Below are 25,960 nucleotides of genomic sequence, written 5' to 3'. Positions count from 1 at the left end.
AAAAATCCTTCCTAGCCTTCCAAAACCCTGATTTTGAAGTCCTAACCCCTTACCTATCATCCATATCCTAGTTTTTGTTCACAAAATCCTAGAAACTCTCCACAAAATACCTAGAAATCCATCAATAAGTTTAGAAAACATTCAGATCTAAGAAGAATGTACTTCATCTTAGAGATCTGAAGCGGATCTATTGACAGAAATGAAGCGAGGAGTTTCTTACGAAGAACCATTCTACTAGTTCTGAGGGAATAAATTGTTACGATCGTATAAATATATTTTCTTTTTTATCTTTTTTATTTATTTTATTTATTTATTTTAGGTTTTTTTTAGCAATGTAATCTTCTTGAAAAATAGTAGAGACCGACGTTTGTCGGGCGGGGTTAGTGCCTAACACCTTCCAACCCTGTAACGTGATCCCCGGACTTAATTTCTTTTTGTAGACTAATTTTTTAATCAATCTAGAGTCAATATTTGGTTCTTAGACCGTAATAACTAGGTGGTGACTCTCAAACCTTAAAAATCAAAAGCAAATTTACACACTTCGCGGATCGAGGGCGCTTTTAGTGGCGACTCTACTGGGGATTTTGAAGATCAAACTTAAAAAACTCCAAGTATGAGAATATTGCCAAAACGACCTAGTTTTCTTTTAGTTTATTTTTTAATTTTTTAATTTTTTAATTATTTCTTTATCGATTTATTTTTATTTTATTGTTGTTGTTGCTTTAATTATTGATCATTTGTTTGGACTTTGAATATTTTGTTTTGGCATGTTATTTTCTATGGTTCAATCAAAGGTCATTTGGAATGACCCTAAATAATGCAAGATTTCAAGAAGTTAATTAAAGATGGAATGATGATCGTTGAATCGTGAAATTTTTTATTGGATCTTTATGATGGGTTTCCCAAAAAAACAAAAAAAAAGAGAAAAAGAAAAACAAGAACTTGATTCAGGTAGAACTCAGATTTGATTGGGGTTTTTGTTGCATCTCTGCAACTGGGTTTTCTTCCATTCTTGTTCTTTAGTTGACCCAGTCAATATTTAGGTTGCCAAAATTCTTAAAAAGGATCTTCATTTCATTTTCTTTCGAATGATCCAAATCCATCAAAATGATTCTTCAAAGAGAGAGGAAGAGAGGTGTGGATGTGTGAGAAAGTTGTGCGTTGGCAGCATCATACAAAGAAAGAAAATGGGAAACCTCGATCCGGGTCCGAGTCAAACTCGGTCAAGTCGAGTTTGCTGAGTTACATAATTGTGTGTGTTGTTTTTCTTTTTCTTTATTTAAACAAAAAAAAATGTTAAGTGTGTGTTGTTGGCAGCATGTTGGGTTGTTTGACAGCAACAAAAGAGCTGTGTTAGGCAGCGAAACAAAAAAAGAATAAGCACGTGGCAGCATCATAAAAGACTTTGTTTTATTATTTTTTTTAACTAAAAAAAGGAATGGACTAGTCTTACTAGCTTAGTAAGGTTCTTTCTTGCTAAGAGTCATTACCGCCATGTGGCACCCAAAAAATTGATCCAATGCCACGTGTTTGTGGCGGACAAAATTCCAAGAACTTTTAAAAAAAATTTCCAAGAAAATTTTTAAAGTTAATTTTTATCTTGAATTTTGATTTTAAATTTGAGATTTCATTGCCACTTATTTTCAAAATCTTGGATCTAAACTAGAAAAAAAAAATTGAATTTTATTATCGGATCCAATCTTTTCTCATCAAGTCAAAATGTTGTGATGTTGGATCATGTATGTAACGAACCATGTTGACCTAATGACCATTAGTAAAATTTGAAACCTTATGAGTTGGTCACGTTAGCCTCTGTTTTCAAAAGATTTTTCATGCATGTTTTTCAAAAAAAAGAAAATGTGTTCATTACTCCTTATCTCGACATTACCAATTACTATCCTATCCTCAATTCAATATTCTTTGAGAATCTCGATTTGTTTAGGGTCACCTAAAATGATTTTTGATTTGACAAAAAATAAAAAATAAAAAACAAAAAATTTTGTGTCTGTTTCAATATTGGATCTGATTGATTATTCCTTGTGTTATACTGATTGATCGCCTATCTGACATGCTATGATCTTAATTGATATACATTTTTTATATGCATGCCTTGATTTTAATTTTTGATAATATGGATTTTATGTTTTCTAATCAATATTTATGAGATATCCATATTTTATGGTTTAATATGGCTCACGGGCCCATTTATTTGAAAAAAATGCCCCGGGCACACCCCACCCTACTTGGCGCAAACCACTAGCACGTTTATTTTATTGCATTGCACGCTTGTATGTCTCTTTTAACCAACGTGGCACTAGTGTATGGCCTGGTCTCCTCATGAGATGCGACGTCATATATGAAAACCACAACTCTAGTCACATATATTTATTGTATATAAAACTGGGGCATCAGTACCATTTGATCAGGTGACACTGAAAGGTATATCGATGCACCCATGCTAGGGCGACCTGAGCATTTGTCCTATTGTAAGTCGCAAAGTCACATGTCCCGATCGTCAACTAGAGACTCGAACCTATACGGTATATCAAAATTAATCTAAGTTCACCAACTGCACTTCTTGGTTAAAATCAGTGCCTAAGCGAAATCCTGTCCCGCTATACCCTACTATACGAGGGAGATAGACAACGTCTATTCTAGACGAGAGATATTTAAATGGGTCCTTGTTAAGCATTGTGTGTCATCTCTCAACTGGGGATTAAACTGGCTGCTTTCTGACTTCAGAGATTTGAGTTGGAGACTTAGATTATCACCTATACGGTATATCAAACCAAGTCACCACGTATCGAAAGGTATATAGGCGCATTTGAACAAAGGTGACCAGATAAATTGCATTGCATATAGTAAACCTAGAGTCTAGAAACCTCCCTATAGGTCACGACTCGAATTTAGCGTGGGTGTTCTCGGGTTGCTTTTTAAAAATAGACCTTACAAATGATGAGATCAGGAATGTACGATTTTGTTTTTAAGGACAAATTTTTTTTTGTTTAACCTGATTCGAAATTACTGTATCACAGGTACACCAACCCAATAAAGAATCCATTTTAACTTGGCAATGGTTCATAATGACCCAGTCCGTCTTGATCCAATGATCATGGTGGGCCGGACCATTTAAATCAAAATGGAATTCAAATTCTTTACTAATTCGAGTTTCAACCCATTTTAAGAGAAGAAAAATATTTTTCAGAAAAAATATTTTTTAAAAGAAAAGAAAATGAAGGAAAAATAATTTACAAAAGATCTATTTTTTGCATGAAAATTTTTGAAATATGTTTTTTACAAAAAATCTATTTTTTCATAGACCTTGAAAAATTACCAAAATATATTTTTCTAAAAAGAAAATGATTGCAAAAATTAATCAGATTTGTGAAAATTTTTATATAATAAAAATATTATTTTTCAATAATTTTTAAGAGTGAAATAAAATTATTTTCCTTATGGATAACCATTAAATGGATGAATTGTTTAATAGATTGGTGCAAAGAATTCAATAAATTCTTAGGGTTCATTTAAAATGTTATCAAGGGGGTAACACTGAAATTGATTAAATTCACCTTCAATAGGGTTACTAGGTTATCATTGCACTTAAGCTCAATCGTTCACCATTTTGTTAAGGTCACTAGTCCGGTCAATTAGAACAAATGTCAACACCAAATGAATCATCAGAAATGATCCCAAAATCTCTCAAAATTACATAGTTGTTCCCTGAAGATCACAGTACCTTAGTCCCGTTGGTTGTAAGCAATGTCTCAGTCCTAGTCAAGCCTGTTGTGAGTACTTGTCTTGAGTTTTTTGGGTTAGCTCGAGTCCAATTTTTCAATGTCATGTTTTCTTTAGATCGAGTCTACTTTTTTTCTATTGAGTCAAGCTAGTTTGTCAAGTCTATAGAAGTTTCTGTCGCCTCATCTGAATTTGATTGGATAAAGGAAATTTTTGAATACCTCGAGCGCATTAACGAATTAACTAATAATCTAACTTCAATGATAGATTTCTTTTATGAACAAGAAGATAATGGTTGGGTTCAACCGTTAATCGAGAAAGCAAAAGGTCATTGACCTCGGAACAAAAAATAATTCCTAAAAAAATTCAGATAGAAATCATCCCATCCTTAGAGAAACACGAGGGGATAATGAATTTACTCAGAAATTTCAAAAGACCTGTGTGAGTGATTTGATGAGGATATGTTAGGTGTAAGCTTAGGTGTTATCTGACATAGAATAGATACTCACTCGATGGAATGGAAATACCAATGAGATCAAAAAAGATATTACAAAACATGTCAATGTTGTTCTTACTGCATCTCAAGTTGCAAAGTTCATCAAAGCAAATGCCATAAGTCGATACAGAGTATTTTTGGAATTAGTTTCTGATAACGGGTCACACTTCAAAGTCGAGATTATTACCTTATCCGGCATCATTTCCCTATCGTCCTCAGATTAATGGAGCGGTTGAAGCAGTCAATAAAAGTCTCAACATAATCATCGTAAAAATGTGTCAATCGTATCAGGATTAATCAGAGAAGCTGTTATTCATACTTTGGGCGTATCGTACTTCAATATAGTATTCCATTAGAACTATTCCCTACTCTTTAGTATATGATATGGAAGTTGTCTTCCTAGTTGAAATGGAAATTCAGTATCTCAAAGTCTTGATGGAAAGTCAATTATTAGAAATAGACTGGGTCTATCATCGGTACGAAGAATTAAACTTGATTGAAGAAAAACAACTCAGAGAAGAGTCACTCACACGTTTAACAAGAAGGTCAATGTTCACACTTATAAGTCAAGGATTTAACCATCAGACTTCAAAGAAAAGTGAGCACTCCTCTTCGACCATATGATGAAGTCTAAATCCAATTGGAGAGGTTCAATCATTAAGGAAATATTGTCGGAAAAAGTCGTCATACTTCAAGATCATGATATAATTGAACCACTAGAACCATCCAACCTTGACCAGATCAAGTGGTACTACATTTAAGACGGTCATATTCGATCGAATCAATTTTCCTACTACCCAGTTTAATATCTCCTTTCTCAGTCCTTTGAAGTCTTTTTGAAAAAAATAATATTTTTCTTTTTCAACACGATTACCCAACCTAAGGGAGGGAAAATCCAAACTACATTTTGGTTTGATCCCAAAAGTCTAGGGTACGTAGGAAACCTGAGAAGTTACTTCAGGCCCGACCACATCAAAATAAAATTAATAATAATAAATAATAAAAAAATATTGTCAAATAGGGAACAAAATTCAAGGAAAAAGAGAAAATGCCACACAAGGGGCATTCGGGTATTTGAGCCTCAAAATTCCCTTTTTTTTATACCCAATCCTAAGCTTACCCATGAAAGTCCTCCTAAGTACCATGTGAAAAAGTCAAGGAAGGTAGTAAATCATGATCAGACAGTAACTCCAGAAATTCAAAAGGGAAAAAAAGAAAAAAGAAGAAGAAAAAAAAAAGCCTGCTAGGTTAAAAACCCGAAAAGGGCGACTTAGACAAAAATTAAGACAATCTCACAAAATTGAAAATCTGAAAGGACGACTTTGACAACAATCAGAGCAAAGAAAATATAAAAGAAAGCTCGCAAGATTGAAAACCTGAAAAGTCAATCTAGGCAAAAGCTAGAGCATGCTCCCTAATTTGAAAACCTGAAAGGAAAATATAGGCAAAAGTTATAGTAATAAAGAAAAATAGAAGAAAATCTTCATAGAGTTAAAAAGTTAAAAGGCAGTTCGAACCGAAACATCTGAAGTCCGAATAATCAAGTTCAACACTTAACTTAAACCAGACAAAGTCTCAGAAGCAACAAGTATCTTGTCTACGATTGATCTAAATTTTTTGCTTCTTTAAGTGAACGAAGGGAGAGAAAGGTGAATTCCATGATGAATCTCAAAAGGAAATATTTTGCTCTTTTAAGCCTAACTCAAAATCTTCAATCAAAATTAAAAGTTGAATCTTTATTGCGCTTGTGATAATCAAATGTTTCAAACCTTCATACAAGGGGCACTTTCTTTCTTCTTTGATATGTAGTTTCCCCCATATACTAGGGGCATTTTTTTACAAAATATGTTCAATACAATGTTTTTGTCAAACTAGGTGTATTTTGTTCTCAAACTTGATCAATGTTAATCCTAAAGGATAATGGGAACCCCGAATTTAAAGTTACCCTCTTGATAGTAATTTTTTTTTAAAAACCCCTAAGGTACAAAGAAGTTACAAATTTCATAAAGTTTTTGAAAAACCTTGAGATTCAAACAGAAACATTTTTTATCTCATATTTGATTTTGCCCAAAGATTAATTCGATACCCTTTTGCATAGAATGGGAGATAGAGCATTATTTCTTTTCCAGATCCATTAATTCTTTCTCAGATTTATCAAATTCATCCATTCTTTCCTATATTTACTTTATGCTCAAATGCCACCGAGGGTTTTCTCGGAATTATGCTAAGATATCGTCAAGGGTTTTCTTAGAATTATTCTCAGATACCACCGAGGTTTTCTTGGAATTATGCTCAGGTACCGCCGAGGGTTTTCTTGGAATTATGCTAAGTTTTATCCTCAGATTATGCTCAGTTTATGCTCAGATTTTACATAGTTTTTGCTCAGATTTTGCTCAAACCCTTTGAGATTTATCTCAGATTTCAAGTACACACACTTGCACATTTTTAGTCAGGGAGAAATTTCTAAAATTCAAAGATTTGACGCTGTCAGTGAGAGTTCATGCTCAAGGACCTAACAAACTTTTAGTTCGGGAGAGTATAACCTTCAAGGATCCGAACGCCTTGACGAATTGATAAATTAGGCTGCAAAATGAGCTGTCACTAGCTTTGGCATTCGGATATCGTACTATCTACCAAAATAGATTTCCTTTCTAGTGTCTTCAACCCTCTACCAAAGAGGGGCATATGTAAACACCCCATTTTTGCACTCACCTGATTAATCAACTCGTCAACCTGATCGCGACGGTTTCTAATGATGGATGATTATCGTAATGTTTTATTTGTTACTAGATATGTTTCAAAAATTCGAATAAGGTATCTCAAACTAACAAAATTATAGAAACTACGCTACGCTAGAAAAATATAACCTCAAAAATGTAGAAAACATAATTTTGTAAACAAAAAGAAGCTTTACGATAAAAATACTAAAAAAATTATCAAATTATCAAAATACCCCTAACATCAAAACATCCTTAAAGCCCACATTACGCTTAGGAAAATCTTTTCAAACCCATAAAATAATAAATTAAAATCAAATAAATCATTTCGCCAATTTTCACAAAATTTGACAAAATTACGAAAATGCCCTTCATAGGGTCCACGATCATTTCACATAAAAAATTTATAAATAACACAAACCCATAATCCCATTGAATTCTTTATGAAAAAATAATTTCAAAACATCCCAGAACATCAAAAAATAATTTGAAATGCAAAAGTTCTCTTTAGGGACAAAACGGTAATTTTTCAATTTTAAAATTTTAAATTTTGAAATTAATAAATAAAATATTATTTAACATAAAGAGAAATCTTAATAAAATTAATTTAAAAATCTAAACAAAGAAAATTAATCAATCAAGCCCTCAGGCAAAATTGTTGATGGTTGCCCACATATTTAAGTAGAGCCCTATTGATATTTATTAAAAGACCTTTCCATCTGGGGGTTCAAATAATTAAAATATAATTAACGGGGGTTCACCACAAAATTCAAAAATATATTCTATTGTATGTAAGAATAAAAATTTAATTTAAAAGACCAAGTCAATCTCATTTGACCTAAGTCAAAATCCTAATATAAAAAAACCCAGTCAATCAAATAAGACTTAAGTCCAAACCCTAATTCACCTTATCTAAAAGGAGACTTAGTCAAACCCTAATTCCATAAAAAAAATCTATAAATAGGAGCTTCCATAACCTAATTTCGTAGGTCAAAGAAAATCCTAGAAAAAGTAGGTCAAAAAGCCTTCCTAGCCTTCCCAAAACCCTGATTTTGAAGCCCTAACCCCATACCTATGATTCAAACCCTAGTTTTTGTTCACAAACTCCTAGAGACTCTCTACAAAACACCCAAAAATCTATGAATAAATTTAGAAAACACTCAGATCTAAGAAGGAGGTACTTCATCTTTGAAATTCGAAACGAATCCAGTGACAGAAACGAAGTGAGGAGTATCTTACGAAGAACCATTTTACCAGTTCTGAGGGAACAAATTGTTGCGATCGTATAAGTATATTTTCTTTTTATCTATTTTATTTATTTATTTTCGATTTCTTTTTAGCAATGTAATCTTTTTTTTTTAGCAATTATTTATTTTATTTATTTTTCAGGTAGCTTTAAATCTCTATATTTGGAGATTGAGCCCTTCTCCGAACAAACTATTTGTTGCTAATTCTAAGGATAACAGAGAGGGAGAAAAAAACACAACTTTTTAGGTTAATGTTGTAAATTAGAACCAATTTTCCCGAATTAATTTTTTAATACAGTTCTTTGCAATGTCCTTGAAGAAAATTTACAAGACGAATCCCATAACATCCAAAACCTATTGATCATACAACTTCAATATTCTACAAATAAAGCTCCCTAAAGTCAAACGTATCAGAACCCATTTTTTCTCAAATTAATAGGCTTATTTAAAACCCTAGTTTATCATCTCTTCTCAAATTTCTCCGATAAAAGAAAAATTAATCTAAGATACATAAAAAGATATTCGAAACCTTCAAATCAAGAAACCTAGTTTAAGATCAAACATGAATTTCCCAAAAAAATAATGAAGCACGTCAAGATCAAAGAAAACAAAGTCACACAAGCCTAATCCATCACAAAAATATAAGAATATATTTGGATTCATGTTTCGTCTCAGTCCATTGAAAGCTAAGATAAAAAAATGAAAGAAAAAGGGAGAGGTGAGCTCTAACCTCGTTTTTAATTGAAAATTTTGAAAATATCTTCGATGAAGGCTATCCAATTCGAGTCAAATCCAAGCTCCTTAAAAGGTAATACACTTTTCTTCTTCAGATCTGAACCAAACAAAATTGTAGAAGTCAAATCCAACTTTCGAGGATTACTATTGACCAAGCTCTAATTATTTTCGTATTCTTGGTTTCATGAACGAAGAATAGATTTGAGAGATCCCTTATTGAGTAAGAAGATGGCGATCAAAAATGGAGAAGAGATTTGGTAGTTTGATCAAGCACGGGGAGATGGTTCGATCAAGGGTAGAGGAAATACGAGAGATATTTTAGGGTTTTAGCATACAGTGCAAAAAGAGATGGTTGAATCAAGAAGTGAAGAGAGAAGATGAGAGATATGGACTTTTGGTTTGAGCACAAATAGATGGTTGGGTCGAGAAGAGAGGAGAGACATTTTAGGGTTTGAGCGTAGAGAGGGTTCAGAGTTAGAAAGAAGAGAGGTGAGTTAGGGTTAGATACGTTGGAGAGACGAAAATAGGAATGTGAGATTTTGGTTTTTATTATTATTTATATAACTACTATTGGCACCCAACTTTTAAGTATTACACCATGACTTTAGTAATACCTATTGTCTAAAGTCTCACAAAAATTTTGCCAACCCTGCTTGGGCAAAAAATAGACTTTAGATTGAGAGGTCAATGGGTCAATTCTGCTTCAGTTTCTAAAGAACTTAAAACCATAACCATTTCATTTATCTCGGTTCTGGTTCTTGTAAGTTCCGGATTTAATTCCAAAATAAATGTAACTAGAACTGAAACCACCAAAAATCACAGGCACCCATCGATAATGATTCTCAAGATTCAAATGAGAAAAAAGTATTTCAAATTACTATAAAAAAAATTCCTTAAAAAAACTAGCATATCATCCACAAAATTATTAACTTAGTTATAATTTGTTATACTAAAGATATAAGTTAATGATTTTTTGCCAAAATAAAATTTTATCTTATTTAAAAGAATAAATTTGTATAAGAGATAAGCTCATTTTAAGCTCCAATTGATAATTTTTATGAAAAATTAAAGAAAATTATAGAACATACATTAATTTTGAAATAAAAGAATACCTTAAATCATATATAATATAAAAAGAAAAGACAACACAAATCGGTTTTGGGTACCCATTGGATACCTAACGGTTCCGATTCCTATCGGTTTGGTTCCATTTTAGACCCGACTCTAATCGGTTCTAATAAAAAGGCAACCAAAATCAGGATTTTCAATTTCGGTTACATGGGTGCCCATTGACGCCTTGACTTTAGATGTCATTTTTTATAAACAACAATGTTTATTTAAAAAATAAGGGCGTTTAAAAGTATTTTTTTTTCTTTTGTAGTAGTTCATGTACATACAGTTCAAAGAACCTACATGCAATACTAAAGAATACCACCAATCTGCCTCTTCCCTTATCCCAGGACAAACCACCTATGAGACTCACATAACTACTAACAACACTAATGAACATCCTAAAAAACTGGAGTTCTAATCACTCAAAGTAAGCCCTAACCTAGTTGACTTATGGATTCATGTATCTGTCCTATGATCTGTTTATCATAAGGATTGCTGCATAGAGAATGACTCTAAAAGTTAGTCCTAACCTAGTTGACTTTGGGATTCTTATAGTTGAGAAAGTCACTTGTGACACTTTGACAACAAACTATTGGTTATTCTTGTTTGGGTGTGTACCTATGTACACTGTGACAGTTTGTGTGCTATAAGACACTACAACAAATATGGCAACCGTTCCTAAGCTAGTATGAAACAATTGACAGACTGTCTCTAATCGAGGTGTCGTTAATGAATTTAAAGGGCTGAAAACCGTTCTAGATCTCAAGATTTGAAACAGCTAAAAACCGTTCTAAAACTCGGATTTTGGAACGACTTAAAATCGTTCCAAATCTGCATTTATATAAAAAAAATATATATATATCTTAGACATCGATTTAAAATTCGATGTCTATAAGACTTATATCCTAAGTCTGAGACTTCAAGCATCGATTACTAACTGATATCTAAACTTTAAAAAAAAAAAAAATTTAATTTTTAATTTTTTTTTCTACGCACCTATTACCCACGGTCAAAATAAACTCAAATAGAAAACATCGAGGTCTCTATCACATTAATTTATACACAAAAAGAGTTACAATGAGTAATAATTTACAAATCCAAAATTACAAGGAGATCTTCCATAAAAATTACTCTTTTTACATTGTTGTTTCTATGGTTATAGCCAGTGTTCCTCTTTCAACTTTAGTAATGTAATAATTAGTAAGCTGAGATGGTTGGTCATGTGCAATTAGAGCCAATTGAAGGGTTACCTGATATCCTCCAATCACCAAGAGAGTAGAATAACTTGGATGACAAAACACAAGAATGGAACTTATTCCTACTGCAGTTGAGCTCATGAATGCATTCTCCGGAGGTTAATGACCATACCCTCGTAGAGTCTTGACTGACAGATGCCAAAAGGTCTCCATTTACATCCCAGCAAACAGAGTGTACCTCTTTGGTATGTCCCTGAGTATAATCAAGTGTTAATGATTAATAATAATACAATATAATTGAGATTTGATAAGATATTTTAAAGTAACAGATCAATGCAGCACAATTCTTCATTACTACTAGTCTCAACCAAAATATTAGCAACAATAGATCAAGATAACCTATAATATGAGTGTTTGCCTATCCGTCTCAACATCAAAGATGGACACAATATTCTCAGATGCCGCTGCCAGTAAATGTCCAATTCTTGGCTGAAATCTTACTTGTGACACATCACCCTACCTCTACCGAATGATGGAAACTTAGAAAACAAAGGTAATCTATGAAATGAAGTAGAAAGTTATTCAGACGTGATGGTTCAGTAACGAACCTTGGAAACACGATTACATGCATACTAACTGATATTCCAAAAAAGAATTTCACCATTACCATCACAAGAGCAGAAAAGGTCAGTTTTCTTAGGGTGGAAATCTAGTGACATAACATGTGAACCATGTCCAGTATATGTATGTAAAGTATAACTCGGCTGCAAAAGAGATATTATGTAAGGTTTGGTGAACTATAGTTCAAATTAGCATAGCATCTCCATAGGAGAATATAAACCACTATCACAAGTGGACTATAAACATCCAACAAAAGGATCTAAATTATGAACATCTTAGGCATGGACAAACATCATATGAGGAGAGAAATGGAGATAGAAAGTATTACTTCTGCTGCATTCCATAGTCGGATGTTTCTATCAAATGAAGATGTTGCTAGTTGAGTTGAATTCGGACTAAAACGAACATCAGTAATTATGAGGCCATGTTCCTCTGTGGTGCTCTCTGTTTGCATTGTGGCCATATTCCATAGAACAACCCACTGACATGAAACATTACCCATATCATTTTCACTTGAATTAATTTCATAGATTTACATGCTACTGAGAAACTAACATGGTTACAGTTACACATGGACATTAAGGAGCTCAAATGGAACACAACTGGAAACAACTCAATAGGCTTATTATAAATGGACACTAATTTTGAAACATACAAATGCATATATTATTAAGAAAAACAATTAACATGGTAAGATTTTAAGCCTCACCACGGCTGTTGAACTTCCACCTGACTCCCAAATTTATAAGTAAAATTCAACGTGAAAAAAAAATTGGAATTTGTTTTTTCAATGTTCGTAGAATTTTTTCTTGTACAACCGTGAAGCATTGGATCATGTTTTTGGATGCCACAAAGTGAGCCCAAGGACCCTTAGTAATGGTGAAATCCCTACTAACTTAGTAAGGCTACTTGGACCCTATTATCAACTCATAGCAAATAGCCATGTGCTTCAGAGATGGTTACTCAATCACATGCAACCATGCATTACCTTCTTCTCATGCCCAGCACTAGCCAACAACTTTCCATCTAATGGGAAATGACAGCATACAACTTTGCTATCGCTCGGATGAATACAACTAACTTTGGCGAATGTAAAACCTGAAATAACTTTGGTGAACGTGATCATAGGGGATACAGTTTGTTGAAAAGTTACTGTTAGAGAAAGAACAAAAGACCATATAATACCCTTGGAGGATTCTGTATTATGTTGGGTAGGACTTATTTTTGACAAACTAAAAGTGTCCTGTTCATCCCCATCATCTTGGGAGAGAAATGATTCCACATTGTCTCCAAAAGGTTCCATGTCTTCCTACAATATCAAATGAAAAGTGATAAAAAGCCCATACGTTATTAGGTAAGTTAGATCATTAAAACACAACCACAAAAAAGACTACACATTAATATGTCCATGTAATTCATACCATATATGACAGACTGAGCATGTCAAATGTTGTTTTAATGTTAGGTAGTGAGACTTCAATCACACTCCAACTGAAACAACCTGGTTTTTATAATGAAAGGAGCCTCATTGGTACGGATATTATCCCACATCTGATGAGCCACAGAAAAAAGATGCTGATCCTCCTTTGATCTGCGCACAAAAAGCTTTTCTACATACTGAAAGAAGAGAATAGACTTCAATTCTAGATCTCTAAATTAACAAACAGGGCAATTAAAAGCTAAAAGAAATTGTTTCTCATGTATATCGATGAACATCAAAACAGAATACAAAGCATATTTAAAATAATGAAGATCTTTAGAGCAGGTGCGGATAGCAAGTAGCATGATTTAAATTACCTTAATAAAAAATAAGTTACCAAAAAATATACTACGTATGCTACAATGTCTCATATGTAATCATCTAAGAGGAATGAAGACAGGTGCCAACAACAAGAGAGTAGTTCAGGGAGCAATGTAAATAATATGAAAATGTTGGTTGGACAGAGAGCAGTAGCAGAGGTATCAACTCAAATGTAAATGGCCGTGTAAAGAGACATGTAAAACAGATACTGGACTGCCATAATATTATAGGTTTGTGATACATAGTTTCATAGTTGTTCAATCAAATTCTTAGTGAACCCCTTCCACCAAATATTTGGTCTTTGAACCTTCATTATAGGAATTCACTAAATAAACTGTCAATTCACACTCCTATTTTCTTTATTTGCTTATAGCATTAAGTATGGCCCACTAGGACTTCATCAAGACCCACCATTCAATCAAATCCACGTACATCTTTTGGGTTGTTTCCAAGCTTTGATAATTAAATATCAGTTGACATTTCAGCTTTATTATAAGAATTTATTGCAGAATTCAGTAAACGTAGGTAGGGACTTGAGAAATTTTAAATTCAATACGATACCTGAACTTTACACAGAAGGTTCTAGGTGTGATGCAATTTCTCTATATGTTATCTCTTCTCAAAAAGCAATGGGTTAACTTTGTGATTGCGCAAACATAATCTGCAATGGTAAAAGACAAGGTGAATGATTTCTATATGATCAATAATGGAAACCAATCAATCAGGGAGATAACAATTCTTCAAACACCTTCTCAAGGAGCTGCTCCATATTAGCTTCCATACCCACAATGTTATTTTTCATTTCGTAGAGACACAACACCATATTTGCATAACATACTCACAAGAAAAATCAATATTTGCATATATAGGAGAGGTGCCAACTTAGCTAAGTTGGTAAGGTTTATGAGTTTTGATACCATGACTTGAATTAAAAACCCACCCGCCTTCACCTACAAGGTGGAAAATAAAATATATCTGTACAATTAATCCACTCTTGAATGACATATGTAATGTGAAGAACAACCTAGGAGACGAAAAAGCATATATAAAATTCAGGATCATATAAAAGTTATTGAGGTTTGGTAGTAACAATTAAAACAAACTTGTACAGTTTTTCCCAAATATTCCCCTCGTTTCTCCTTGTCGATAATAGACTGTTATACATCAAGAAAAAGAGTTAGTATGTTGAAGATTTAGTCCAACATTACCTATAAGTTTTGAGAAAAAAGAGGAAGAAAAGCAATACCTGTTAACACTTTAATACTCCTTGGATCATCCTTTTCCCTCCTTCTTTATCCGGGCTTGGGACCGGCAGTGTAAAACATTAATTTTACAATGGCGGAGTTAAAAAGGGGTTCAGTTGATAAGTATTAAAGTTGGTGTTCATTGACACCAGTTTGAAAAAACCCACTAACTCACAAACAACTTATGCTAGGCCTACCAAATTAAAGAAAAGAGGGAAAACTATTAAGAGCTACTCCCACAACAATAAGATTAGGACTAGAAGTTAGCTACTCCGATAACAGTAAGACTAGGACTAGAACTTACTCACTCAATGCAGATATGTAAAAGTAGGCTCATCCACATAAAACCTTAATTGGGATGCTTCATCTTATGTAGTAATATAAGTCGCATACTTAGATCAAGCATAACGGATTTTAATATAAACTGAAGCTAATATTCAAATACCAGTGAGAAATTATCATCATTGAAAAAGAAGATGATAACTGTAACAATCCTCATCCCCATAATGCTACTTCGGATAAAAGGCATCCAAAGTTGGCTACTTTTCAAGCTAAAAATTATGTTCTATTCTACACAATAAAAGGTTGATAAAAGTTCAGAATACCAAAAGAAGAGACAAAAAAAGAATAATATGAGCCTTTAATAAGTATTTTCGAAATAAAATTTTCTGGATTAAAATTCAACTCAGAATCACGAATTAGATAACAAAACTAGCATGAATACTCGGATTTGTAATAATTTCTATCGAACTCCACAAAACATACAAATTTAAATCGATTTACCAAAGAAAACAATCGAAAGAGTAGAATCAAACATTACAAATGAAAACAACATAGACGAACAAGATGAGCAGAAATCGATGAAGATTAAGAGGATCTATAAAGACGAGAAAGCTACATCTACTTGGAGCTAGTGATGAAGCAGAGATGAATGTTTTTGAGAAATGGAATCAATATGAAGATTTTTACTGATTTTGAAAAGCTCTGAAATAAATCAAGAGAGGAAGAATCTGAATTAAAATAAATATACCGGACTTTAAAAATTAAATTAAAATTCAAATCGAATAATATAATTACATACCTTTCAATTTGAATAATCTGAGAATCATTTTTCGGTCTCGAGAAGTAAATTCAGATAAAAATTTATGAAAACTATCAATCTCTCTTAGTTTCCGTCTATCTCGACCTCAGTTTTGCAATTTTTCTAGGATTTCTTCTTATATCTTCCATCTCCTTAGTCCCAAATGTTGTCAAAGAGAGATCGAAAGAGATGTTATTTCAGATTTTGGGAGAGTTCTTCTCCGGCTGATAGAAAGAGAAAAGTTTCAGATTTTGAGGCTTTTTGAGTTCTCCGACTGTGAGAGAGAGAGAGATATGAAGACAACAAATTAAAGAAGAGAGAGACTGAGAGGTCGATCGAGGGGGCGATTAAGAGAAAAAGAGATGAGATCGAGAGAGAGAATTTGATCGAGGAAACGACTGAGAGAGAGAGATGAGATCGAGAGAGAGTTCGATCGAGAGAGTGACTGAGAGAGAGAGTTCGATCGAGGGAGTGGCCGAGAGAGAGAGAAACAGAGGTTCGTTCCCATATAATGAGACGGGAAATGGGATGTTTAAAATACGATTAAAACGACTTTATTTAGTAAAACGGTTTAAACCCATTTTTAATTAGAAACGGATAAAATTTGTTTTATAATTTGGTTCCTGATTCACTATTTTCTTGCAGTGAGACTTTTCGCTAATATGGGTTCGACATTGACAAAACAAATATATAGTTTGAAAGTGATCTGGCAATGGCCCACGTTTTAGAAGCATAATTAATTCACATTAATTCAATTAAGCAAAATTAATTAAACTCATTAATGACGAAGTTATTTTCCTATGAAATTAGGATCTACTTAATAAGCTGGTGGATATAAGTTAAAAACATGCCTAAAGATGAGAACAATAAGTACTCCAATTCCTTATTAAAACTATTAGACTTGGAAGAATTGAGACATATTAATTTACAAGAAACGAATAATACTACCATAGAAGAAATTTTGAAACGTATACGATCACCTGCAGTCGATGATTTTCCTTTTGATTTTGCAATAATGGATGTGCCCATAATTTGAATGGTGAGGGATATATTGTTTGAAGTAGAATTAACAAAGGTGTTTATCATTGATGATAGGGATGTTTGCTCCATATGTCTAGAAGAAATGAAAGAAGGAGATGAATGCAGTACCATTGGGTTTACCCTTGACCTTTATGCAGGTTCGATATGAAATTAAAAAGAAATTTCAGATCTATTATTCAATTCTCCAGTCTTCCTCTCTTCTAGGCTCCTCCATTGACAACATAGTGAACCTGCATAAAGGACATGTAGGCTTTTCTCTTATCCACCTTGAGAGACAGTTGGTATGAAATGTGTGGGGACACCCAGTGGCACTGCATTCGTCTCCTTCTTTCATTTCTTCTAGACATATGGTACAAACATCCCTCCCATCAATGATAAACACATTTATTAATTCTACTTCAAATAATATATTCCTCACCATTCGATTTCCGGGCACATCCCTTGTTGTAAAGTCCGAACAAAAATCACCAATTGCAAGTGAACATAGACGTTCCAAAATTCCTTCTATGGTAGTATTACTCATTTCTTGCAAATAAATATGTCTCAATTCTTTGAAGTCGACTAGTTTTAATAAGGAATTGGAGTACCTGCTGTTACTCATCTCTAGACTTGTTTTTAACTTATATCCACCAGCTTATTAAATAGATGCTGAATTTCACAAGAGAATGACTTGCTCACTAATGAGTTCAATTAATTTTGCTCAATTGAGTTAATGTAAATTAATTATGTTTCTATAACGTGGGCTGCAGCCAAATCAATTTCGAAATACTTGATCAATTGATGTGGTGTGCTATAGTTTCATTATATTTTGCTCAATTGAAGTATCATCCTCTTTTACTTTGTGCCATTTTGATGAGCCATCACTTTGTTCAGATTTCTATTTTTTACGTTATTAAACACATATCTTTATGTGTCTCATTCTATGTATAGATGGTGAAAAGACTAGGAGAAACTCTAGTTGGAGCTTATCATCCTATTATAGTCACAAACACAGTGGTTGAAGAGTTGCATAGCTAATATTATTTTGCTTGATTTGGTTATGTCTAAAATTTTACCATTAATTCACCAAGAAAAAGAGATGTTCACTTTCAATCAAGGGTAAACCTAATCTCGACACTTGAACGTCTAATATTCTCAAGTCAAAAACCATTCCTAGCATGCCAAATCTCCAACAACAATAATAAAGGAAGTAATTGAGCTTAGAAATTTGCTTGAGACCTTGGATTATGTACACACCAATTACTAATCATCCTGATTAAATAAGTTATTTATCGATTGAACTCAATGATGTAAATACATGAAGACTCTTGTTTCCTTTCCTGAATATACATATAGAATAAGGTGCTTTCCTACTTCATTTTCTCGATTGTATTTGGATCTACTGTACTAGATTTTCCATATGAAAAGGACATGGATTTTAAGCCCCCAGAACAATAAGCAGTTGTATTTTTCTCTATTGCTAGAAGTATAGGATTATAATTAGAGTTACTCATCATCTACATCTGTGTAGAATCAGGCATTATATCTTTATTTTTTTAATGTCGGACCCATATTAGCACAAAAGTCTCATAGCAGTCAAAGTGTAGATCGGTACACACCCAAGCAAGCTATCCAGCCAAGAGTTTGTTCGCAAAGTGACACAAGTAACTTGCTCAACAATAGGAATCCCAAAGTCATCTAGATCAGGGCTCACTTTAGAGTCATTTTCTATGTAGCAATCCTTATGGGAAATGGTTTATAGCACAGATATGTAAATCCATAAATCAACAAGGCCAAGACTTACTTTGAGTGCTTAGAACTTTAGTTTTTTAGAGTGTTCATTAGTGTTGCTCGTAGTTATATGTGTCTAATCGGTGGTCTGTCCTGGGAGAAGGGAAGATGTAGATTGGTTGTGGTGTTTATTAGTATTGCTTGAAGGTTCTTTAACCAGTATGTTCATGCACTACTACAAAAAACACTTTAAACAACACCCTTATTTTTTAAATAAACATCATTGTTTGTAAAGAGTAATAGCTAATGTCTATTTTTCTCCCAAGCAGGGTTGGGCGAAATTTTATGGGACTTCAGACAATGGGTTTTACTAAAGTAGTGGTGTAATACTTAAAAGTTGGGATGCTAATAGTAGTTATAAAAATAATAATAAGATCCTAAATCTTGCATTCCTCTCTTCCTTTCCTCATCTTTCAGACATATCTTAGCTTAACTCATCTCTTTTCTCTCTCACCTCGAATCCTCTCTATGCTCAAACCCTAAAATGTCTCTTGCTCTCTCGTCTTCTCTCTTATCCTCTTGATCAAACCATCTGCACCATAAAATTTCTCTCTCATTTCCTCTCCCCTAGATTGAACCAGCTTTCTATGCTCAATCAAGCTATCAAATCTCTTTTCCATTTTTGATCGCCATTTTCTTATTCAGTAACAAATCTCTCAAATCTATTCTTTCTTCATGGAACCAAGAACATGAAAAAAGAATTTAGAGCTTAGTCAGTAGTACAAGAGTTGGATTTGACTTTAGCAACTTTGTTTGGTTCAAATCTGAAGAAGAAGAGTGGATTACCTTTTAAGGAGCTTGGATTTGGCTCGACTTGGATAGCCTTCACCATGATTATTGGTGTTTTCATCTTGAAAGGGAAATTTACCACTTGTTTCAATATTTGTTTGTATAGAAATGTTGTCCCATGGGAAGGTGCAAGGAAATGCAAGGTAGATTGGAGTTGTACCATGATGTAACAAGAACCTAGATTAAAGTCTTAGAACCAACAAGCTACATAAAATAGATTGGAGTTGTACCAATTTTCACATATCAAAAAAGAGGTTTTATTGTCACACCCAAATTACAGTTTTAGGATCTCTTCTAGATTTCTAGTGAATTACCCATCAATGTATTCTTAAGTGTTGGCAGGCTGAAATGAAGAGTACAATATACAAAATACCAAAAAAGTATTTTGAAAAAAATAATATAAGCAAAAAGGTTATTTTAATTTATCAACTAACTAATGGAAGTGGATTGTACACAACTACTTGTAAGTTCATGTATGAATCTACTAAAACTACATAACTTGAAATAGGTACCCAAAAAACATTAGAGTTAACTATTATTTTCATTAAAGCACGAATAACATCGATTAAGAGATTCAAAGTTGGTCATTGAAGAAACTGTGTACTGCATTACCTACATCAACTTGGTCGTGATAGGCTTGTTAGTCAGCTTATTTACGGAAAAAAAAAAAAAAGGTATTGGGTTCACAGGCACAATACTATGCATAGACTCATTACCAATTACAGAATCATCCTAAAAAAATTAAGAATAAATTGTCGGATCCATTTGCAAATGATATTTCCAACAATCAGTCTTGAAATTTCATTACATCAATTTAATAGATGTGCACGAAAAAGCAGAACTTTGATTTTTCTCTAAAAATTGTCATAGCAACTTCAAATAAACTCAATAATATAGCAAACAATAAAACTATTGTTAACTTGGACTAATGAAATTGCAAAAAAGAGCTACAAGTGAATACAAATAGTAAACGAGGGATGACACATGGAGATGTACAACATAATCCTGTGTAATTATATGTACCACGCCAATCACACCTCAAATTTTGAATCCAAGGACCCAACTAAATTTTCCGATCCAATTTAAATATCCAAAATCAAGTGTGACTAACATGGCCTTTAATTTAGTTTAAAAATATTAACTAGATTAAATTCAAATTAATATATAAATAAAAAAAACATATTAATTACTAACATCTAACTAGTTTGGAGATACCTACAACTTCGAAAAATTATAAATCAGTAAAATTCATATTGATATCAATAATACCAATTCAAAAACTTAAAGGAATGTATTAATATTTTAAAAATATGTTCACGACTCATAAAAATATTAAACACCTCCAAAAATGATAAAACCTATTTTTTTTTATAACCTGCCGACATTCAATGAAATAAAATAAAATAACTCTAATTTGTATGATTTTTAAAGATTTCATTATAGTTCCAAATCAAGTAATCTTAGAGTCTATATTTAAAAGTAAAAGTTAAGAATTTTGAAAATAATAAATAAATAATTTAATATATAATATCTTCAACAAGAATGGATCAAAATATAAGTTTCAACTAAAAATTCTTACGTACTGTGATTCCTAATATATTTTCATTATAAAAATCATATAAATTTCATTTTGTCAAATTTTTTAATGAAATCAAACGTTATAAAATAGATATAAAATTTCACAACTTTCATATTGTAGACATGAGATTTTCATTTTTGAATATCTCTCCTACTTCACCAGTGGAGTCGCCAAGCTGTAAACATGAGATTTTCATTTTCGAATATCTCTCCTACTTGGATATAGAGTTGTCACCATTTGTTTTTTGTACAAGGGTGTAAATGGTCACTTGGAATGCATTTTTTTGAAAGAGTGTAATTTTTATATTTAATGACTCTCGTACGAATAAAGTCCATTGGTCCTCCTTAGATCTAGGTAAGGGGGTCCATATTAGGAAGTAGGGAAGGTGTTAGACACCCTACTCCCTTCACCTTGGTGGTAACCTCGGATTCGGTTGATTTGAAAATAAAAATAACAAGTCGGAAATATCCGATTTGTGTTCTTGAGTGCGAGGGACTTTGATTTTGGTTTAAACAGTTGAGGACCTCCTTATTGAGGAAGGGGCCTTCTATGGCTCCAACCTTTGGGAAATTTTAAAAGTATAGACTTATTAGTCAAGGACCAATTTTCATAGGGAAAGGGCCTAAGACTTTAGTCTCAAACCTTTTGTGGTGTGTGCATAAGTATGGGAAGAATGAGAGAAGTAAAAGAGAGAAAATCGAAGGGGGGAGAAGGGAGGAGATTTTCTCTTTCTTTTTAATTCATATCTTACCTTGTTCTTCTTTCTATTTGACTTTCTTTTGAGCCTTCAAGTGTTAAGCTTCTTTGCCTCAATCTTCAATATGTAGGATTTGATAAAGAATTAAAAGAAGGTGACACTTAACTTGAGAGTGAGTTGAGAGAGTGATTTTTTTAAATCAAGTCTTAGGGGTCCAAGCATGGAGGAGGCTGTGTTGAGAATGGAGGCGGGGTTTATAATATTTTAGAAGTGACTTTAAGGGGTAGAATGGAGTGAAATGATGAAAATGGGTTGTTTGTGGTAGGGGATGTAAATATGTTGTTTGTGATCCAAATGGGTTGGATCTTGGAACCCATTTTTGTTGAGTGTTAAGTGAGTTGAAATAAATGATTTCTGATTAGAAGAATGGGAGTGTAAGAGAGTGGTTTGTTGATTGGGTATTAGGTGAGTTGAATGAATTAGGTTTTAATTAAAAGAATAAGGTGTGTAAGAGAATGGTTGTTGATTTTTTTGGGAGGGTAAAGGATGTGGTGACATGTGTCTAAAAGTGTTAAGATGATGTGTAAGATGAATTCAAGGGGTGTAGAGATGGCTTATAAAGATGAGTTTGAAGAGAATGATGAGGGTAGGTTAAAGAAAAATGTGGGTTGAGATATGGGTAGGTAGTTTTTTTAGAGAAAGGAAATTGTGATAGGTAGTTGAATGATGGAGGTGGGTTGAGGTGGTGAAATGTGTCCTACTTCGATGATTTTGAGTGATTGGTTGGGATCTTTGGGTTTGGGTTGAATGGTTGGACTTGGGATAATAGTTGGATAGTGGGTTGAAAAGGTATGATGTTGGGTTTTAACTTCAATGAGCTTAGGTGGTGGGTTAGTAGGCATAGTGATGAGTAAAGTTGAATTGGACAAAGGCTGGGTTGGGTTGAGAAGTGATAATGGTATAGAGGAGGGGTGAGATAGGTCTTTAGCTCCTAGGCCATGTAGAAAATGACCTTAAGGCTATTTATTTGAGAAGTAGACGATTTTTTTGAGAGTTTGGGGCTTGGGGCCTATTTCAATTTTTGTGACCTTTTTGGGCATTTTGCAGGGAAGGCTTATCCAAATTTGGTTGTTTATACATATTTTACACATTTCCAAATATATGAATAAAAATAAGTGCGATTTAGATTGGAAATCAGCAATATAGTTTTTTAGTATAGAAAGCAAACCATAAATTTTTATCAATGATAAATATGTTTAAAATACATAATTGTCGAGATAATACTCAAAACAAATTGTTACATATTTTTAGGCATATTATAAATCTATAATAAAAATGTCAAGTAAAAATCTTATCTATGGAGATCATGAAAATTACAGAAATTCATAAGAGTCAAATGATTTCACTAAAACATTATTTATTCTTCAAATCAAATTTCTTTTAAAAATATCGTCAATATAATTTAGAAAAAGAAATAACATCTTAAAATAAATAAATAAAAATAATAAATTCTTAAAATTTATTCTTCATCCCCCATTATGTTAATATCCTAGGTAAACATTTCACAATGGTGAGTTTGATAAATCTAATACATTTTACACAAAATTAATTAATCTAAGTATATTTATTTCTAATATGTTTAATACAAAATCAATTAATCTAAGTATCTTTATTTATAAAATAATCAATTATGCCGAAAATGTGAATACATGAAGTTTACACACTCAAACTGACTATTACCCTGGTCAGTCAACCGGTTAGTATGGTCTGATCAATTACTTAGCTTGGCCAGCCGTTAGGTTATCTCTGTACATGAGATCATCTGTATAAAATTATTACTTTTATTTTTCCCAACTACAACTCGGTCTCATCATTAAGTAATACATGATTATAATACAATTCATCACACCTTATGCATAGGTATAATAATTGAAGAATTAAATTACAAATCTATATTAACATTCACAAGCATAACTATTTATATAAATATATTTGATATAATTCATCTATAGAAAAAAAAAATTATATTGATCTTATAATCATATTTGTTGTAGATCTAAAATTCAATTTCTACTAAAAGAGAAAGAAATTGCAATAATGTATTTAGCTAATTTTTTTGTATGAACTATAAAAGATCTAATAAAATTCCACTTACCCAAATCGCAATACTCCTCAAAATGAATAGTTTTTTTATGGTAAGAAACTTAGATCCACCTCTTCTTTGTTTCCTGCGATGTCCGATTCATCATCTATGAAGTCCAAATCAATACCTTTTTTAGTTTCATCTCTTAGATCTTGCTAAAATCTTTGTAAAAATTAGGGTTTCAGCGATGAAACTAAATGACGGCTAGTGATAAAGAAACCTAAGAACATAGAGAACTACAACAGGATTAGGGTTTTTAATAAGTATTTTATATGAGATTTTCATGACTACGTGTCTTTCTCCTAAGAAAAGAGGTTTTAAAATAGTAAAACACATGCTACATGGGATAACAACTCCCATATTTTGTAATTACTAAAATAGGATTCTCAATTCCTACAACTAATACCCTACAATTCTATTTAATTATAACCTAATGCCATGTTCACATAATTGACAAAACTACCCTTATCGATCTTTATTTAATAAATCCCACTAGATTTAATTATTTAAAACCATTGAATTAATTTTTAATTATCAATCAATCTTTTAAAATAATTATTTAATTTTGGGATATTACAATGTCGTTTTACCCAAAACCTCGTGCACCTCAAGGTTGTGCGAAAATTTTGATCAGACAAAATATGAAAAAAATCAAAGTCTCATCCCAATGATTTGGTGTTGGCTATTGTCATTGAGAATGATAAAATAGAATAAAGTCATGTTCAAAGAAAATTATTTTATTTAGACTAAAAATACCTTATCTTCCCCCTCCTCCTTTATCCTAGATTGGGACCACAATGTAAAATATTTAATTTTACATTGATGGAGTTAAATAAGGTTTAATTAATAATAAAAAAATAGTTATTAGTTAAATAATATAAGAAACAAAGAGTAAAAATACTTTGTAAGTAAGAAAAGTAAACAGTATATAAAATCATAAAACATAAGTAAAAAAGTCCTAAGGTAGTAAACTAAATGTATCTAGATGTCTTTCATACTCCTTGACTACGTAGATGACCATTAGGAAACATAGTACGAAAGTATAGGGTTATTTTCTCCTAGATGTGGCTTTGGATCTCTCTCTCTACCTCTGCATTTCCATGTTCAACTATAACTCAACAATCTTCTCCTCATGCTGTCAATCATGTTGAGTTTAATAAATCTAATATATTTTACACAAATTTAATTAATCTAAATATATTTATTTCTAATAAGCTTAACACAAAATCACTTAATCTAAGTATCTTTATCTAGAAAATAATCAATTATGCCAAAAATGTGAATACATGAAGTCTACACACCTAAACTGGCTATTATCAAGATCAATCAACCGGTAAGTATGGCCTGATCAATTACCTAGCTCGGTCAACCATTAGGTTATCTCTATACACAAGATTTTCTGTATCAAATTTTATCATTTTTATTTTTTCCAACTACAACTTGGTCTCATCATTATATGCAATGCACGATTATAATACAATTCATCAGACCTTATGTGGATGTATGATCATTTAAGAATTAAATCACAAATCTGTATCAACCTTCATAAGCATAATTATTTATGTAAATATATTTAATATAATTCATCTATAAATTAAAATATATATATATATTGATCTTATAATCATATTTGTCGTAGATCTAAAATTCAATTTCTACTAAAAGGGAAAAAATTGCAATAAGGTATTTAGCTAATTTTTTATATGAATTGTAAAAATCCAACAAAACTCTTGTTATCAAAATGGAATACTCCTCAAAATGAATATTTTTTATGATAAGAAATTTGGGCCCACCTCTTCTTTGTTTCCTAAGTTGTCTGATTCATCTTCTATGAAGTCCAAATCAATTCTATTTTTAATTTCATCTCTTAGATCTTGGTAAAAACCTTTGTAAAAAGTTGGGTTTCGATGATGAAATTAAATGATGGTTAGTGATAAAAAAAAACTTAAGAA

The 25,960-nt window shown here is 32.3% G+C and overlaps 1 protein-coding gene across 8 annotated transcripts; it reads right to left on the bottom strand.

Moving 5' to 3' along the window:
• Positions 1-11,077: 11,077 nt before the first annotated feature.
• On the bottom strand, positions 11,078-20,850 carry LOC147388844 (transcriptional corepressor LEUNIG_HOMOLOG-like). Of its 8 annotated transcripts, none has more exons than XM_086418997.1 (8): positions 15,990-20,850; positions 14,413-15,892; positions 14,226-14,325; positions 13,285-13,480; positions 13,049-13,172; positions 12,852-12,961; positions 12,192-12,344; positions 11,078-11,495 (listed from the first exon to the last, which is right to left on the bottom strand). In XM_086418997.1, the coding sequence occupies exons 4-8, from the start codon at positions 13,303-13,305 to the stop codon at positions 11,265-11,267; spliced, it is 639 nt and encodes a 212-aa protein (XP_086275123.1). In that variant the 5' UTR covers positions 13,306-13,480; positions 14,226-14,325; positions 14,413-15,892; positions 15,990-20,850; the 3' UTR covers positions 11,078-11,264. The 8 variants fall into 8 exon arrangements, with proteins under 8 accessions (XP_086275123.1, XP_086275124.1, XP_086275120.1 ...); XM_086418998.1 differs by having other exon boundaries at positions 13,285-13,454; XM_086418994.1 differs by having other exon boundaries at positions 14,226-15,892.
• Between the last annotated feature and the right edge of the window lie 5,110 nt (positions 20,851-25,960).

This window comes from Akebia trifoliata, chromosome 12 (genome assembly GCF_017979445.1).
Source record: "Akebia trifoliata isolate Shusen 1 chromosome 12, ASM1797944v1, whole genome shotgun sequence".
Taxonomy (NCBI): domain Eukaryota; kingdom Viridiplantae; phylum Streptophyta; class Magnoliopsida; order Ranunculales; family Lardizabalaceae; genus Akebia; species Akebia trifoliata.
Note: the sequence above shows the minus strand (reverse complement) of the source record. Positions and strands in the feature narration are given on the sequence as shown.